The 16,819-nt window shown below is 39.5% G+C and overlaps 1 protein-coding gene across 1 annotated transcript; it reads right to left on the bottom strand.

Annotated features, from left to right (window-relative positions):
* Nucleotides 1-4,155: 4,155 nt before the first annotated feature.
* On the bottom strand, nt 4,156-10,866 carry LOC108699757 (A-kinase anchor protein 5). Its single transcript, XM_018232295.2, has 2 exons — nt 10,675-10,866; nt 4,156-5,931 (listed from the first exon to the last, which is right to left on the bottom strand). Exon 2 carries the CDS (start codon nt 5,775-5,777, stop codon nt 4,266-4,268), a length of 1,512 nt encoding a protein of 503 aa, XP_018087784.1. The 5' UTR covers nt 5,778-5,931; nt 10,675-10,866; the 3' UTR covers nt 4,156-4,265.
* Nucleotides 10,867-16,819: the final 5,953 nt, after the last annotated feature.

Genomic DNA, 16,819 nt, shown 5'->3' with positions numbered 1-16,819 from the left:
TTTTTCTGTGGTTAGCAGCAACATGGAGTCAGACTTGATAGAACTGTGCAACTTCTCTCCTTCCTGGGAATCCCCGAGCCTGATCTTTCTGTATTCTAGGTGATATTTTCTTTGCATTAATGCCTTGGTCGCTTTATATACAAAATTCAGCAAATATGGTAAAAGTGGTACCTATGCTCATGTCTGTGTTTCATCATCTTTCTTTTACACATAAGGGACTGGTATTTGTCTCTCTGTACTTCATTAAACTCATTACAGGGTTACATAATGCAATGGCATGCACTTTTTTGTAAGATGGACAATAGTGTCTATCAAGAGCAGTGCCTGTTAGGGTTTTTTTTTATTAAGGGTTTGTTTCTCCTTTAAGTCTGCTAATGTCAGGCTTTTGACTCGACAGAACCAGCAGCCCTACAGTTAACTGAATAGGGGAAGTGCATAGACAGGTCTACAACTGCTAATGTCTTATAAAACATTTAAATACTAAGGGGCAGATTTACTAAGCTTTTCGAAGTTAAAAAAGTTCAAATTTCAAAGTAATTTTTTGGGTACTTCGACCATCGAATAGGCTACTACGACCTTCGACTTCGATTCGAACGATTCAAAGTAAAAATCGTTTGACCATTCGATAATCGAAGTACTGTCTCTTTAAAAAAAACTTCGACTTCATACTTCCCCAAATTAAAGCTACAGAAGTGCAATGTTAGCCTATGGGGACCTTTCACAGCAGTTTTCTAAGTTTTTTTTTTGATCGAATAGAAATCCTTCGATCGATCGATAAAAATCGTTCGATTCGAACGTATGATTTCTGTTCGATTGAATACGCTAAAAATCCTTCGGCATTCAAAGTCGAAAGATATAAATTCGAGGGTCGAATTTCAAAGTTTTTTTAACTTCGACCCCTTAGTAAATCTGCCCCTAAATGTGCATTGCAAAACTACCCAGAGGACCACTCTAAATAAGTTTATAAAAATTCTTTCTTAATCCCATTTAAAGGAGAACTAAAGCTTAAAAGGGGTGTTCAACTTTAAATTAACTTTAAGCATGATGTAGAGAGTGATACTCTGAGACAATTTGCAATTGGTTTTCTATTCGTGGTTTTTGAGTTATTTAGATTTTTATTCAGCAGCTCTCCAGTTTGCTCACCAAATTACCCTAGCAACCATGCACTGATTTCAATAAGGGTATGGAATATAAATAGAGGAGGGTCTGAACAGAAAGATGAATAATAAAAAGTAGCCATAACAATAAATGTGTAGCCGTTACAGAGCGTTTGTTTTTAGATGGGGTTAGTGACCCCTATTTGAAAGCTGGAAACAGTCAGAATAGAAGGCAAATAATTCAGAAACAAAAAATAAACAAAGAATTGACCAATTGAATAGTTGCTTATAATTAACCATTCTATAATATACCAAAAGTGAACTTAAAGGTGAACCATCCCTTTAACTAAAGTAGGCTAGAAATGTTGTTTTAGGGTTTCTATACCAGCCCAAGGCAACCACAGCCCTTTAGCAGTAAAGATCTTTGTCTCCAAAGATGCCCCAGTAGCTCCCCATCTTCTTTTCTGCTGATTCACTGCACATGCTCTGTGCTGCTGTCACTTACTGAGCTTAGGGACCCACTCACAATATACAGTACACATAGAATAGAAATGTCACAATATAAGGCTGATTAGTAATTAATACACATAATTACTACATGGCAGCACATAAACCAGTGCAATTAGCATCAGAATTTAATAATCAGCAAACCTGTAGCATCAGCTTATATTACAGCCAGGGAAGCTCATTTTCTGCTGGATAATTAGTGACGAGCCCTAAGCTTAGCTTCTCAACAGCCAATCAGAGCCCACTGAGCATGTGAGTGTCACAGACACTTTCCAAGATGGTGACCCCCTGTGACAAGTTTGAAGTCCTGGATCATTGCTGCTATTGACAAGCTGAAACTTTAGCCTCGTGCAATGAGTTCACTATATAAAATATAGCATTTTTATTCCCCATAATACAACCTTGTCTTAGTTAATATATCTAGCCTTACAGGAGATCTAGTTGTCACAATTTTAGTGATTTTCAACATGAACTTTCATTGCAAAGCAACCAATTTAATGGTTTTAATCGTATCTGAAAACGTAGGTGTTTCAAGCATCAATGTATTTCCATAGTCAGGGAGTACAGGGTAGAGTTCTGCACGGAACCAATTTTTAAGACCTGGACCTGACCCGAACCAGCAGCCCGCGACCTTACCGCAACCCGCTTATTTACCCACTTTGATCCGCTACCCGACCCGGACCCGCAACTGCCTTATCCGCAACCAACCCGCCGCCATCAAGCAGGAGGTGATGTTGCTGCAAACCGGAAGTGACGTCATCAAAAGTGGACAGGGACAGAAACAAGTTTTGTAAAACTTTAAAAGGAGTAAAATATAGACAATATCACATAATATAAGAAATTTAGATGAGACCCACCAGTGGCTTAACTACCGGGGGAGCAGGGGGTGCTATTGGGCCAGGGCCTGCACCCCCTCAGGGCCCCCCCGGCAGCTCGCACGCCACTCTCTTCTAAGGAAAATGCGGCCGCTTCCGGCCGTACGGAGGGGGGCGGGGCCCGGCTGCACGTCCCGCGCCAGGGCCCGTCCCCTCTAGTTACGTCTTTGAGACCCGGGACCCACAGACCCGAATCTATACCAGCACCTGAAAATCCTCCCCTCATTCCGCAGGGTGCACGTTTTTTTTTTTGTGGGTACCCAACCCGCTGCAGGACAGGGTGAACTGCTGTCAGGGGCCCTATTGCATAGGGGACCCCAACAGATGTAAAAATGTGATTTGCAGGTTGTGAATGGAGTCGGGTTTATGGGAAGTGGCCAGGGTCTGTGTGGATCATGAGCTTGATTGGGATGCATTGGGCTGGTTGCGCATGCAAAGATTATTTTATCTTTAATTGGGCCCAGCTCTATGTTTTACCCCACTGGGCTCTTCACCCAGGTGACCATTGGGTTAATAATAAGGCACCCGGGGGAAATTACTAACTTAGTAATGTGCTGCAGTTCCTGATGTTGGCTTTGTCCATAGAAACAAAATATGCAAATAATTTCCCATAGAAGGCAAAGAGCGTAATTTACCCGTAATGTTCAGCTCTGCAAAACAAATTGTCAGTATAAAGTTCTCTTGGGGTGTTTTAAGAATATGGAATGTATTATTAGTGGCCACAGAACCCTTTGGCAAAACACCTCTTTCAATAATAGTTATTTTTCTAGTTGTAGCTGTTTATGGTTCCCATCACAAAGGGACCTGAAGCAGCAGCTAGAAGCACACACTTGCTAATAAAAACATAAAATAGAAACGAGTTGCTGAATATTTACATACATACCATGAATGTTTTTTCAACTCAATGTACATTTTACCGAAAGTATAACCCAATACTGGACGCAATAAAATGATTACATTTAAACTAAAGTTTTTAGATAACCACCTCAATCACACATTTCTTATTATAATACTCCATGTATTAAATTATGGAGCAAATAATGGTTTGAGAATTGCTAGAACACATTTGAACTGGTGGAATTTAAAGGGATACTGTCATGGGGAAAAACATTTTTTGCAAAATGAATCAGTTAATAGTGCTGCTCCAGCAGAATTCTGCACTGAAATCCATTTCTCAAAAGAGCAAACAGATTTTTTTATATTCAATTTTGAAATCTGACATGGGGCTAGACATAGTGTCAATTTCCCAGCTGCCCCAAGTCATGTGACTTGTGCTCTAAAAAACTTCAATCACTCTTTACTGCTGTACTGCAAGTTGGAGTGATATCACCCCCTCCCTTTTCCCCCACAGCAGCCAAACAAAAGAACAATGGGAAGGTAACCAGATAGCAGCTCCATAACACAAGATAACAGCTGCCTGGTAGATCTAAGAACAGCACTCAATGGTAAAAACCCATGTCCCACTGAGACACATTCAGTTACACTGAGAAGGAAAAACAGCAGCCTGCCAGAAAGCATTTCTCTCCTAAAGTGCAGGCACAAGTCACATGACCAGGGGCAGCTGGGAAATTGACAATATGTCTAGCCCCATGTCAGATTTCAAAATTGAATATAAAAAAATCTGTTTGCTCTTTTGAGAAATGGATTTCAGTGCAGAATTCTGCTGGAGTAGCACTATTAACTGATGTGTTTTGAAAAAATATGTTTTCCCATGACACATTTCCCTTTAAGGAAATCATCCATGTGTTGTTCATAAGAGCTCTCGTTTTTAATTCTTGCCTGGAGTTTATTGAAACAGTGGCCCTTCATCAACCAGCTGCTGGATGGAGGCCTGGAGTACTTTTTTCACAAGGGTAGCAGCTGTTGCAATTAAAAGTGTCTCATATGGATCTGATATTAACAGAGATCTGCTTATGGCATCCTCCTCTGATGATACTTCACAGTCTTTGAGATTATTCCTGTAACCTTCATGCATGTTGCCACTCTCTCGAGTTGCTCCCAGGTGTTGAGGAACATAACTGTGGAACGATTTAAGGTCATTGGCCTCAGGTTTCGCTGTATTTTCAGAGCATTTTATTGTGCAGCAAAGTAAATCTTGTTCTCTAACAGGTGACCGATGTAACCTTGTATTATTCGATTTAATTCCGTCCTTGTCGCTGGCTAACAAACAAGGGGCTTCCCTTACATCCAGAGAAGGGCTCCTGACACTTTCCGCATTTGATTTTCTAAGTGATTTATGCAAATTTCTTTTATTTGTTCCTTGTGTCAGATGATTCATAACCCTCTTGAGTTTTGGTAAAGACTGGAATTCATCAGTAGGAATATACATGCACTGATCAATATTGCTATCAGTTTTTCCATTTTCAGCATCTAAAGATCTTTGAAGTTTATATTTCATTGCAAGGGTTTTATCACTTCTGTTACATTCAGATCTACTCTCAGATTCTTGAGATTCGACTGCACACAGTGCATCTTGTGGCGACATGCTGCTAGTTGCATGCTTCTTTCCTCTGGAGAAGTTCAAACAGGAGATCCTTAGGTTGGAGAATCTTTTCTTTTTAGAAACACTTTGAATACAAGAATTGTTTGAGTTTGTTTCATGGTTCATTTGGGGCTGCTGTTTTAGAGATGAATGATGTTTCTTTTTATGAGTTACCAACCTTTTCAATGTTGCCCATGTTTTTCCATGTTGTGTAGATTTATTTTGAATTTCTGATACTGAAGCTTGTCCTTCATCTTGGTTTGCATAATTCATTTTTTTATTTTCTGATTTATAATCATCGTTTGAGTCTGAAGCCTTTCTAAGGGCCTTGCTTCTTTTTTTAAAACAGATTTTTAATGGCTTGTGTGAATAACGTCCTTTCTGTTGACACTTCTTTGTGGATCTCTTTCTAGGTATTGACTCGGGATTTGATTCCTCTATCTTCTCCATAGCATATGTTCCATCATCAAGTTTTCTGAAGCAGTACCTTGCTTCTTTATTGGTATTCAGTTGATAGGATTCTGTAATGGAAGAGCTACAAGTAAACTCATTGGAAGCTTCCTCAAAACATAGACCTTCACACTTTTTGGTGACCGAACTATTAACGGACTTCTTTTCATGCGCTTTAAGGTCTTTAGATAGATTGTGGCCATTCTTTTTTTCTTTACCTTTTCTAAGAAACACCATTCCAGAATATCCTTTGGAAGCTTTTGTACTTCCATCTGTTTTCCCCATCAAGTCCACAGATGAAGTTAGATTTCCTCTTTCTGTGTCTTCCTTTGTGGCACCTGAAGAATCGCCTTTACATTCTGACATTTTGAAGTGTCTACAAAGTCAGTCAAAGAAAACATTTACGATGTCAGCACCAAGAATGCAACCAAGTGTTTCTGGCTGAATGTTGTATATTGTAATCCTGTGTTATGTAATGTGGTTTCTGTCTCTTCGGCACAACAGGTAAATGAATTCAAGCCTGCAAAACAGTCCAAAATACATTTATCAGCTAATATTCTAATTGTGTTTTGGTTTTTACTATCAGTTCATGGTTTGGTTTTAACATTTTATTCATTTTAAAATCAATTTGTTTAAAAATATTAGTGATGCACCGAATCCAGGAATCTGCCTTTTTCAGCAGGATTCGGATTTGGCCGAATCCTTCTGCCCTGCCGAAACAAATCCTAATTTGCATCTTAGGGGCAGGAAGGGAGATCGCAGGGGGTTCGGACGAATCCCAAATAGTGGATTCGGTGCATCCCTAAAAAATATAAATATATATTATCAAGTCTGTGAACTCCCCTATCCTATAAAACTAGTCCATTAACCCTACTTATGAAAACAAAGGCTAAATTAGCACAACTGGACAACAGATTACAGCATCACCCAGGATATATCCAGTTTTATTCAATGCAGTGTTTTGGGCTCCAAAGGTTAACTAGAAATATGTGAGTCTGCTTAGCGTCTGCCCTACATGCACTTCTGTTAATGAGCACATTAGAGAAATTAAAAAGCTTTCTCAATTCCTAAACACTTACACAATCTGAAGCCCTTATATGCACCATTTGAAACTGACTCTCAGTGGCTTAACTACAGAGGAAGCAGACCCTGTGGCTGCAGGGGGGCCCAGGACATAAAGGGGCCCTGCATATAATTCATATTGGTAAAACAGTTCAACCTCTAGACATTTTTGGGACCTGAAAAATGGGGCCCATCAATATCTAGGTACGCCATTGCTTACTCTGTTCATGTTACAGAGGTATAACTATAGAGGAAGCAGACCCTGTGACAGCTGGGGGCCCAGTGGAGAACAGACTGTAACAAAGAATGAATGGGAAATTATTGGATAAAGTAAAAAAAAATTGGGTGTGGAAGCAGGAAGTCAGCAGGCAAGAGTTGTAAGAGTCAACCAACCCCATAAGGAACTAGAAAAGAGGATTTAGGAGTGGGGAATGAAAGCACAGGATAAAAAGGAGAAGGTCAGAGAAAAGAAAACAAAAGGGGAAAGAAAAGAATAAAAAGGGGAATAGAAATGGTAAACAAGACACAGGAACAGACGGAAATATAAAAGGAGAAAAAGAAGAAGGGTGGGAGGCATGGAAAGGCAGAGAAAGACCTTGTCATAAGGAAGGGGTGAACATGGTGAAAAGAAAGAAAGAAAGAAAGAAAGAAAGAAAGAAAGAAAGAAAGAAAGAAAGAAAGAAAGAAAGAAAGAAAGAAAGAAAGGGGGAGAAAATTAAACTGGGGTAATAATAAATATACTTGTAAGACTAGGTCTCTTAGAGATCTAGCAACACAGTAGTTACTTGGTTTTCCTTGCTATAGAACAATATAATAATACAGGCAATAATCAGCTGTCTCAGCCAGGAGAAATTAAAATTATACCAATGTCACAGAAGCAGAAAGGTGAGGAATAGTTTTCTGCCATATATACAGTAATATAATGTAATTACCTATGTCTCATGACAAGATAAGTGTCATGTAGGTTATTTACTTGGTTTATCTTCTTTGTTACTGCTCGTAGGTATTTCCAGTTCTAATAGCATATGACATCCACTATGTTTGTACCAAACTGATTTGGGGGGCTGTTTGTGAAAAATACTATTATTGTTATATAAAAAAAACATTTATTTATTTCAGCATTTCTTTTCTTTAACTGATTTATCAGCTTTCGAAGGCCTTAAAATGCAGTGTAATTAATACATTCATTACAAGAGTTTTAAATATATTGATAATGGGTTGAGTGCAGAGGACTTTTGTAATTGTCTATATGTATTTTGTGGCCACAGCCTCATTGCACCCCCGCCTAATGGTTTTAAAAATTAGTGGTGAGCACAACTTTCCCTTGTTTGTTAAGAGTTTATGAAGTGCAATCAATTCATTGAATACCTTTAATCTGCTAATTTCTCTGCTGCAATGCAATGAAATGTGCAGCTTTGGTCTCTTGCAAGATCCAAAAATAAAGTTGTAGTAAATGAAAGAAAGTGTAATTCTAAGCAAACAAATTACCTTTAATTATGATGTTATTTTAAAAAAAAACAGATGAAAGCGGTATATGGGTGTTGCCTTGTATTCCCTGTCCTGCTGTTTTTTAATCTTGAAATAATATAGTAGAAACCAGATGATTAACAAACGTGCAAAGATGCGAGCAAAATTAATTCTGCTACATTGTTCCAATAGACAGAACCATCATTTAGAAATGGACATAAATAAACTGTCACTGCATATATACAGTAAATAACGTTAAATCCGTTGTGTATTGCTGTTTCCTTGAATTACATTATCTTATTCGAATATTCTTTTTGGGTTTACATCCACTTTAAAACATGATTTTTTTACATTTTTATTTTGCCATGGTAAAAGCATGTTTTTCTGAATTAAACGTGCTTTGTTCTTTTCATTCCCAGCACTTTTATAATACTAGCCTTTCGTCTTTTCAATAAATGAGCTTCTTGAGATCAGTCATGGGATGATGCATTAGGCATTAGACAACAGCTGCATGCGGGACATGATGGGAAAGTAAGGAAAAATAATTATATCGCAGCCAGTAAAGCATATCTATCACAAAGTCACAGCCATGCCAGGGATGCTTCTGATACTTGTGTATAATGTGAATATTAGTAGCAGTTGCGTAACTACTTGCCAGCGGGCCCTGGTACAGGATGGGCACCCAGGACCCCATCAGGCCCTACCCCCTATGAATTGTGCTGTTGGCATGCATGCTGCAAAATCTCCCCTGCCCAGCCTCCCACAATAACTGTTATCATGGCTCCTGTGGGCCCCAAGGGGGGTGCGGACCCGGGTACGATTGCACCCTTTGCACCCCTGGTAGTTATGCCACTGATTAGTAGATACATTATTTTGCTATTGTCCATTATTTGGTTCCACACTATTATGGAGGCTGAGAAATTTTACAGCTGCAGGCTTGCAGCAGCTCCGGCGTGCCAACAGTCTACACTTGCCAATGCCAGTGCTTTTAGTATCAATATCCTCTCTGTATTGATATATATGAATGTATATCTGCACTATCCCATCTGCCTGTCTGTACAGCCCTGTCTGCAGACATAAAGAACGTCTAAACATAGCAAGGGATAAAAACAAATATAATTTGTGTTATACTGTATATTTCAATAACTATACACAAAGTGATGATGACATGTAACCACATCCGTCTGATTATTTGGATATTCTACAATATTGTGCCATGCAAGTTGCATTGCAGTTATGAGTGCGGCCCATTCTATTCAAATGGTTAGGAAAAGGACAAGGTGCTCTAGAATTATATGTATAGTCACTCACCAAACATTAAAAGTGGTTCCGGGTGCACCAGCCCCCCCAGCTTTAAGGAGTGGTACAGCAAAACATTGGAAAGCAGAGCTGACCGGCACTCGAACGGATCCATTGGACTAGAGATATTCGGTTAAAAAATTATTTTATTGATAGAAAAGTTAAAAATATAGCTGTATCTCTATCCACCCTAGGCATTTCGCACCCCTCAGGGTGCTTAGTCATGGGCTCCAATAAAATAATTTTTTAACTGAATATCTCTGGTCCTGTGGATCCGTTCAAGTTCCAGTCAGCTCCGCTTTCCAATGTTTTGCGGCCCATTCTACTTTTGGCTGGCAGTGACACAGTGGGGCATATTTATCAAGGGTCGAATTTCGAATTGAAAAAACTTCAAATTCAATTTCAAAAAGACCAACCGAAATTAAGTCAAAGGTTTTTTTTGGTTGAATAGGTCAGTTTTCGATCTAATTGGTCCGTATTCGAATAGAAGGAATAGCGCATCCGAATTCGATTCAAAGTTTTTCCCAAAAAAACCTTCCATTTTTCAAAGTCCACCAATTGACTCCAAATAGGAACGGGACAGTTGAACCATTTAAACCGGCAAGAAAACATTTTTCTCAAACAAAAAGAAACATGTACTGTAGTTATGCTTCCTTTAGCCATAGGTACAAATAATATACAATAATGGGATGCATAATTCTTCATACTGTTAAGATTTGTATTCAGTTGTGGGCTACGTTGTTAATATCAAATAGAAATGATTAGCCTACAGAGCGTCACTGTACTGTACCTGCAATACTAAACAGATGCAATACAGTACTAGCTCAGTGGCAAGGTTAACAGAAATAACAGAAATAAGCAGTTCTCCAGTACAGCTGAAGCACAAACCTGCTGTTGATCTATTTTATTTCTCTCAGTGCCTGGACTAAAATGTTCCAGAAATGGCAAAATACAGCTTTTTCAACCAAGATTTTAATTTAATAGCTAGATAGCCGAACGGCTCGTTAACTCATACTGTGTGCCCAGTGAAGTTTGCCAATCATTTGCCAGTTGCACACACATTCATCACATACACTGTGCTAGTTTTAACTGCTTACATCCCACAAAACCCTATATAACCCCCCTGTCAGCTTGAGGTCCCTCTTCTATCAGTGTCTTTTATAGAACCACTGTCATTTTGGGATCTGATTGTTTTAATATGCATCATTGCTGCTTAATCCTCTGAGTATTATTGCATGTTATTTGACAGCACTGAAAGGTATGAGATGTTGCTTGTATTGCACCCGTGCGTATTCCTCATAATAAACACACTTTGGTTACAAGCCAGGTATTGCTTCCAAGCTCCCACCTATATCATCATTAATATACAAAGACGACAGTTGGGACAAAACAAAGCAATAATGCACAATATCATTCACCTCGGCATTCAACTTACACATCTCCCTGTATCCCAGTTCCAGCATCAATCCTTCACGTCCCTGCACAAGATCAGCATTCCTGCTCTCTCTGCTTCTTCTACCAGACAGGTCAGTGCTGCATTCACAGGCAGAGAGAAACTCCTACTCACAGGCATGCTATTGGTCATCTCCGTGGCAACCAAGTGATGGACACCTCCTTTTGATAATGGCAATAGCAAAGTTGTGAATAACAATCCCCCACATGTAGAGAGTGGGTTGCAGTTGAGGCAGAAAAAGCGAGAACATGCTTATAAACCTATTTAGGTGAGAGGTAAATTGATGTTGTGATATTGTGGTGTGATGAGACTATAGGCACAACTGCCACCCCCATCTTTATTAAAGGATCTGTAAACCTTTAAAATAAGTGAATGTAAAATTGATGAGGGGGCTATTCTAAGCACTTTCGTAATTTACATTCATTATTTTCTTAAAAAATTAAAAACATTTCTCACATCTTTCCTAAGCAAAAGAACATCAGAGCAGCCTCTTTCTTTCTCCTGACAACTTCCTTGACTAATTGGTGGTCAGACTGGTCAGAAACTGACCAGCAGGTGGCGCTGTTGTAACAAAACTCATTCATATTAACAGTACATGTATTACTTAATGTCTTGGAATAAAAAGAAAATAAATAATGAACGTAAAAGTGCAAAGAATAGCACCCTCATCAATTTTCCATTCATGTGTTTTAAAGGTTTACTTATCCTTTAACCATCCTCCTTCTGTACATTTGGCAGCATGAGTAGTGGGGCTTCTTGCTTTGGAACTGGTTTGCTAATGAAATGAATTTGAATGGAAAATGAAAGTCCACCTTCTATGTGGTTGCTCATTTGTTTAGCAAAGGAACCAGTATTGTTAGGTAGAGTGGTAGACCAGGTACCAAGTGAGCCCTCTAAGTCCTGGTCAGAACCAATTTATTAATAAGGGAAATAAAGGATCTCAGCTGGTCATTGAGTCCTATTTCCTGCACCCTGATGTGCATCTCTTTCTGCTCCTAGAATGGAGTGCAAAGAGCTGCACTTCTCACTGTGTTTTATCAAATGGAGGGTAGTAATTGGGTAACACATCAATCTAAAATCTAGCTTTCCATCATTAATTAAAGGGCTCCTTTTCAGTCAACAGCCAAACACTCAGACAACTGGGGTTTTAAGGGTGCAAACAATTATTTTCCCGTTATCCCTATGGTTTGGAAAGTCTCATTATCTTGCATGTATTGCCCAAAAGCAGTTATTGCCCCCCAAGCTCCCTAGTCCTTATCCTTTTGGCCACACTTCATTCACTACACACTACATAGCTAGACAAATGAATGCTCTCACCTGCTGGCATCTAGCCAGATTAGCAATAATGTAATTGCACAAAGCTGCTGTATGTAGTGGGAACGCACATAAAACCCCCAATGCACAAGAAGAAGGCAGAATATATTTATACAAATTGATCATTTCCATCATGGCTATTCTCCAGTCAAGAGTATCTCAGTGCTTACCCTTATTAATTAATCCAGGATTCGGTTCGGGATTCGGTCAGGACTCGGCCTTTTTCAGCAGGATTCGGATTAGGCTGAATCCTTATGCCCAACCAAAACGAATCCAAATCCTAATTTGCATATGCAAATTAGGGGCAGGGAGGTAAATCACGTGACTTTCTGTCACAAAACAAGGAAAGAAAAAAAATTCCGCTTCCATTTGCATGGAATTCGGATTCGGTTCGGTATTCGGCCGAATATTTCACGAAGGATTCGGGGGTTCGGCCGAATCCAAAATAGTGGATTCGGTGCATCCCTACTTAAAGGGGAACTCCGGCTTCCAAACCAAAATTTGATAAAGAGGCCACATAACACAGAAACGCCTAATATACCCATCACAGTTACCGGTTTCTTCAAAAAGTATGAATAAATGCCATTTTCTATGCTGAAATCCAGCTTTTTAACAGTTTTTCTCTTTCTGCATCATTTGAAATCCTGGCAGGGAAGGAGGGACTAAACACTGATGTTACAAATTGTAACAATTTCTCCACAGCTTACAGACAGCATGCAGGAACTACATAACCCACAATGCATTGCACTGGGATGTTCCTTTCCTTATTGAAATCACGTGTGCAGGGAATTGTGGGGTTTGGAGGATGCAGGCTGAGGACAGAAGGCTGTTGATACAAAGTAACAGTAGTCAGCCAGCTCAGCAAAGTAGTCAGACAGATCAGCAGGAGAGCAGGGGGCTTAGGGAACTGTCAGAAACCATTAAAAATCATGAAAAGTCTGCATTTTTTTAAATGATGTATATTGCAAAGTTGCTTGAAATTGTGTTTACTTTTCAAAAAGCTTAAGTTATGTTGTTGTGGCATTCCCCTTTAAGTTTTATGATGTCCTTTTGAGTGAACTGGAGCCCAAAATGACATTATAAAATAGAATTTTACATTCCTGGTACCTCATTATTCAGGACTATATTTTGATGGTTCTTTGTGCAAACAGGTATTAGTTAAGTAACTACAAAAACCCACACACCTTTAATAAGCATTTCCTTGAATTATAACGTTATCAATGAAATCTAAGCTTTACATTCTTTTTATAAAAATTGCCAATCCAGGATGGATATGTAGTAAGGTGAGCAGTATATCACAGGTGCATTTAACCACGGCAACTAGTTAGTTTTTATAGGACAAAGCAGTGAATTTTACCTGCTGATTGGTTAGAACTAGGTCAAACTTTACACCTGTTCCTGAAGTGCTTTACTGCATAAGGGGAAGACAAAACAATTTAGACATACAAAAAATGACATCTTACTTAAGCAGATACACACTTTAGTGTTTCCATAGTACTAAGAGATAGTAACAGAGGGCCTTTCTCAAAAGAGTTCACAATCTAAAGGTTAGGGGAATGAGACGTAAGGTCAGGGTGATTATCTTTAAAAGGATTCTGTCATGATTTTTATGATTTTGTTTTTATTTCTAAATGACACTGTTTACACTGCATGTAATTCACTCTACAATATAAAATTTTATTCCTGAACCAGCAAGTGTATTTAGTTATAATATTGGTGTGTAGGTGCATCTCAGGTCGTTTTGCCTGGTCATGTGCTTTCAGAAAGAGCCAGCACTTTAGGATGGAACTGCTTTCTGGCAGGCTGTTGTTTCTTCTACTCAATGTAACTGAATGTGTCTCAGTGGGACCTGGATTTTACTATTGAGTGCTGTTGTTCGATCTACCAGGCAGATGTTATTTTGTGTTAGGGAGCTGCTATCTGGATACCTTCAAATTGTTCTGTCGTTAGGCTTAAGAGTGACTGAAGTTTATCAGAGCACAAGTCACATGACCGGGGGCAGTTGGGAAACTGACAATATGTCTAGCCCCATGTCAGATTTCAAAATTAAATATAAAAAAATCAGTTCTTTTGAGAAACGGATTTCAGTGCAGAATTCTGCTGGAGCAACACTATTAACTGAGGCGTTTTGATTTTTTTTTTTCCTATGACAGTATCCCTTTATATTTCTTGTGTTCTTTTTGGTTTAGTTGACAGAAATATGTGGCTTACCTCTGCAACACAAGATTCCTTTTGTGTCTTCATCATTCTGCTTTCTGTTCCTCCTAGCAATGTCTTCTGTACTTAAAGGGATCCTGTCATCGGAGAACATGTTTTTTTTCAAATGCATCAGTTAATAGTGCTACTCCATCAGAATTCTGCACTGAAATCCATTTCTCAAAAGAGCAAACAGATTTTTATATATTCAATTTTGAAATCTGACATGGGGCTAGACATTTTGTCAATTTCCCAGGTGCCCCAGGTCATGTGACTTGTGCCTGCACTTTAGGAGAGAAATGCTTTCTGGCAGGCTGCTGTTTTTCCTTCTCAATGTAACTGAATGTGTCTCAGTGGAACATGGGTTTTTACTATTGAGTGTTGTTCTTAGATCTACCAGGCAGCTGTTATCTTGTGTTAGGGAGCTGCTATCTGGTTACCTTCCCATTGTTCTTTTGTTTGGCTGCTGGGGGGGGGAAAGGGAGGGGGTGATATCACTCCAACTTGCAGTACAGCAGTAAAGAGTGATTGAAGTTTATCAGAGCACAAGTCACATGACTTGGGGCAGCTGAGAAATTGACAATATGTCTAGCCCCATGTCAGATTTCAAAATTGAACATAAAAAAATCTGTTTGCTCTTTTGAGAAATGGATTTCAGTGCAGAATTCTGCTGGAGCAGCACTATTAACTGGTTCATTTTGAAAAACATTTTTTTTTCCCATGACGGTATCCCTTTAAGAAATAAAAGATATATAGTCTTTGGCCATGTGCCCATAGCATGCAACTTACAGCCTTGCCCAATCCCCACAAAGGAACTGCTAGCGGATCTTTACTGCAACCCACGGACAGCCATCATGTACCTTCCAGCCAATCCTGTCTGTGTTCTGCCTTATGTTCACTCTGGGACCCACCAGCGTTTGACGACCTGCAAATCACATTTTTTTTTACAGAAATATTAATTTGAATTCAGCCATCACTGGAGATTATAGGTGAAGCAATATCAATTTGTACAGATTTGTTTTTCTACTCCTTGTTCTGAATAGAGCACATTTTCAGAAAACACTTAGATGCGCATGCACGAATCTATAAGTGGCTGAGTCATTCTGGCAGACCTGAGACTGCTTTTATAAGGATATACTAACTGCACTGCTTGGGGGTTGGGGTGAAGATAAGATTGAAAACCTGCTGATATGTAAAGTAGAAATAATGGAGCACAGAGCACCTTGTTTTTCTGCATTTTCTCCTATTTGCTGCACCCTGATGTGCATCTCGTTCTGCTCCTAGAATGGAGTGCAAAGAGCTGCACTTCTCATTGTGTTTATCAAATGGAGGGGAGTAATTGGGTAACACATCAATCTAAAATGCGCTCTAACTTGCCAATCATTATGTACAAGGCTCCTTTGCAGTCAACAGCCAAACACTCTACTCTTTGCACCAGATTTAATGCAGTGTCAGCTGTAGGGTGCAGGTTACTTCACTAATACCACAGCCACCAGCAAGTGCTCTATGTAATGGTCCCAATTGGGGCACTTGGATGGTTGGTAGATGAGCCCCTATGTATTATTTTTCTTTTTTGCTTGCTACTAAACATCCTAAAGACACATTCATAAGTACTAATGTATAAAAAGCATTGTATAACTTGCATGATTTTAACAATTCTGTGCCCTCCCAGGATGTGAGAGAGCATGGAAAGATATTCCCATGAATTATAGTTATCGGTCATTTGGTCGGTTTTACCCATGTATGCACCGAATCCACTATTTTTAATTCAGCCGAACCCCCGAATCCTTTGCAAAAGATTCAGCCGAATACCGAACCAAATCCTAATTTGCATACGCAAATTAGGGGTGGGAAGGGGAAAACTGTTTTTACTTCCTTGTTTTGTGACAAAAAGTCATGCGAGTTCCCTCCCAACCCCTAATTTGCATATGCAAATTAGGATTCGGATTCAGTTAGACAGAAGGATTCGGCCAAATCCTGCTGAAAAAGGCCGAATCCTGGCCGAATCCCGAACCCAATCCTGGATTCGTGCATCCCTAGTTTTACCACTAGCGATTCACATTATTGCCTATGGAAAAGCTTTTTACTGGAGAGTGCAGGAGATTAGTTGCCCAGAGAAGCAGCGATTTATCTCCTGGTGTGTCACTGCCCAGGTAATGGCACATGGTAAGACTTGTTGCCTGCTACATATGCATGGGGCCGATTCACCAAGGGTCGAATATGAGGGTTAATTAACCCTCGATATTCGACTGGGAATTAAAATCCTTCGACTTCGAATATCGAAGTCGAAGGATTTAGCGCAGATAGTACGATCGAAGGATTCTTAGGAAAAGCCTATGGGGACCTTCCCCATAGGCTAACATTGAGTTCGGTAGGTTTTAGATGGCGAACTAGGGGGTCGAAGTTTTTTTTAAAGAGACAGTACTTCGACTATCGAATGGTCGAACGATTTTTAATTCGAATCCTTCGATTCGAAGTCGAAGTCGTAGTCGAAGGTCGAAGTAGCCCATTCGATGGTCTAAGTAGCCCAAAAAACACTTCGAAATTCGAAGTTTTTTTACTTCGCATCCTTCACTCGAAGTTAGTGAATCGGCCCCAAACTGGCGTGATAAGGCTT

The sequence above is a fragment of the Xenopus laevis genome, chromosome 8S (genome assembly GCF_017654675.1).
Source record: "Xenopus laevis strain J_2021 chromosome 8S, Xenopus_laevis_v10.1, whole genome shotgun sequence".
NCBI classification, from domain to species: Eukaryota; Metazoa; Chordata; class Amphibia; order Anura; family Pipidae; genus Xenopus; species Xenopus laevis.
Note: the sequence above shows the minus strand (reverse complement) of the source record. Positions and strands in the feature narration are given on the sequence as shown.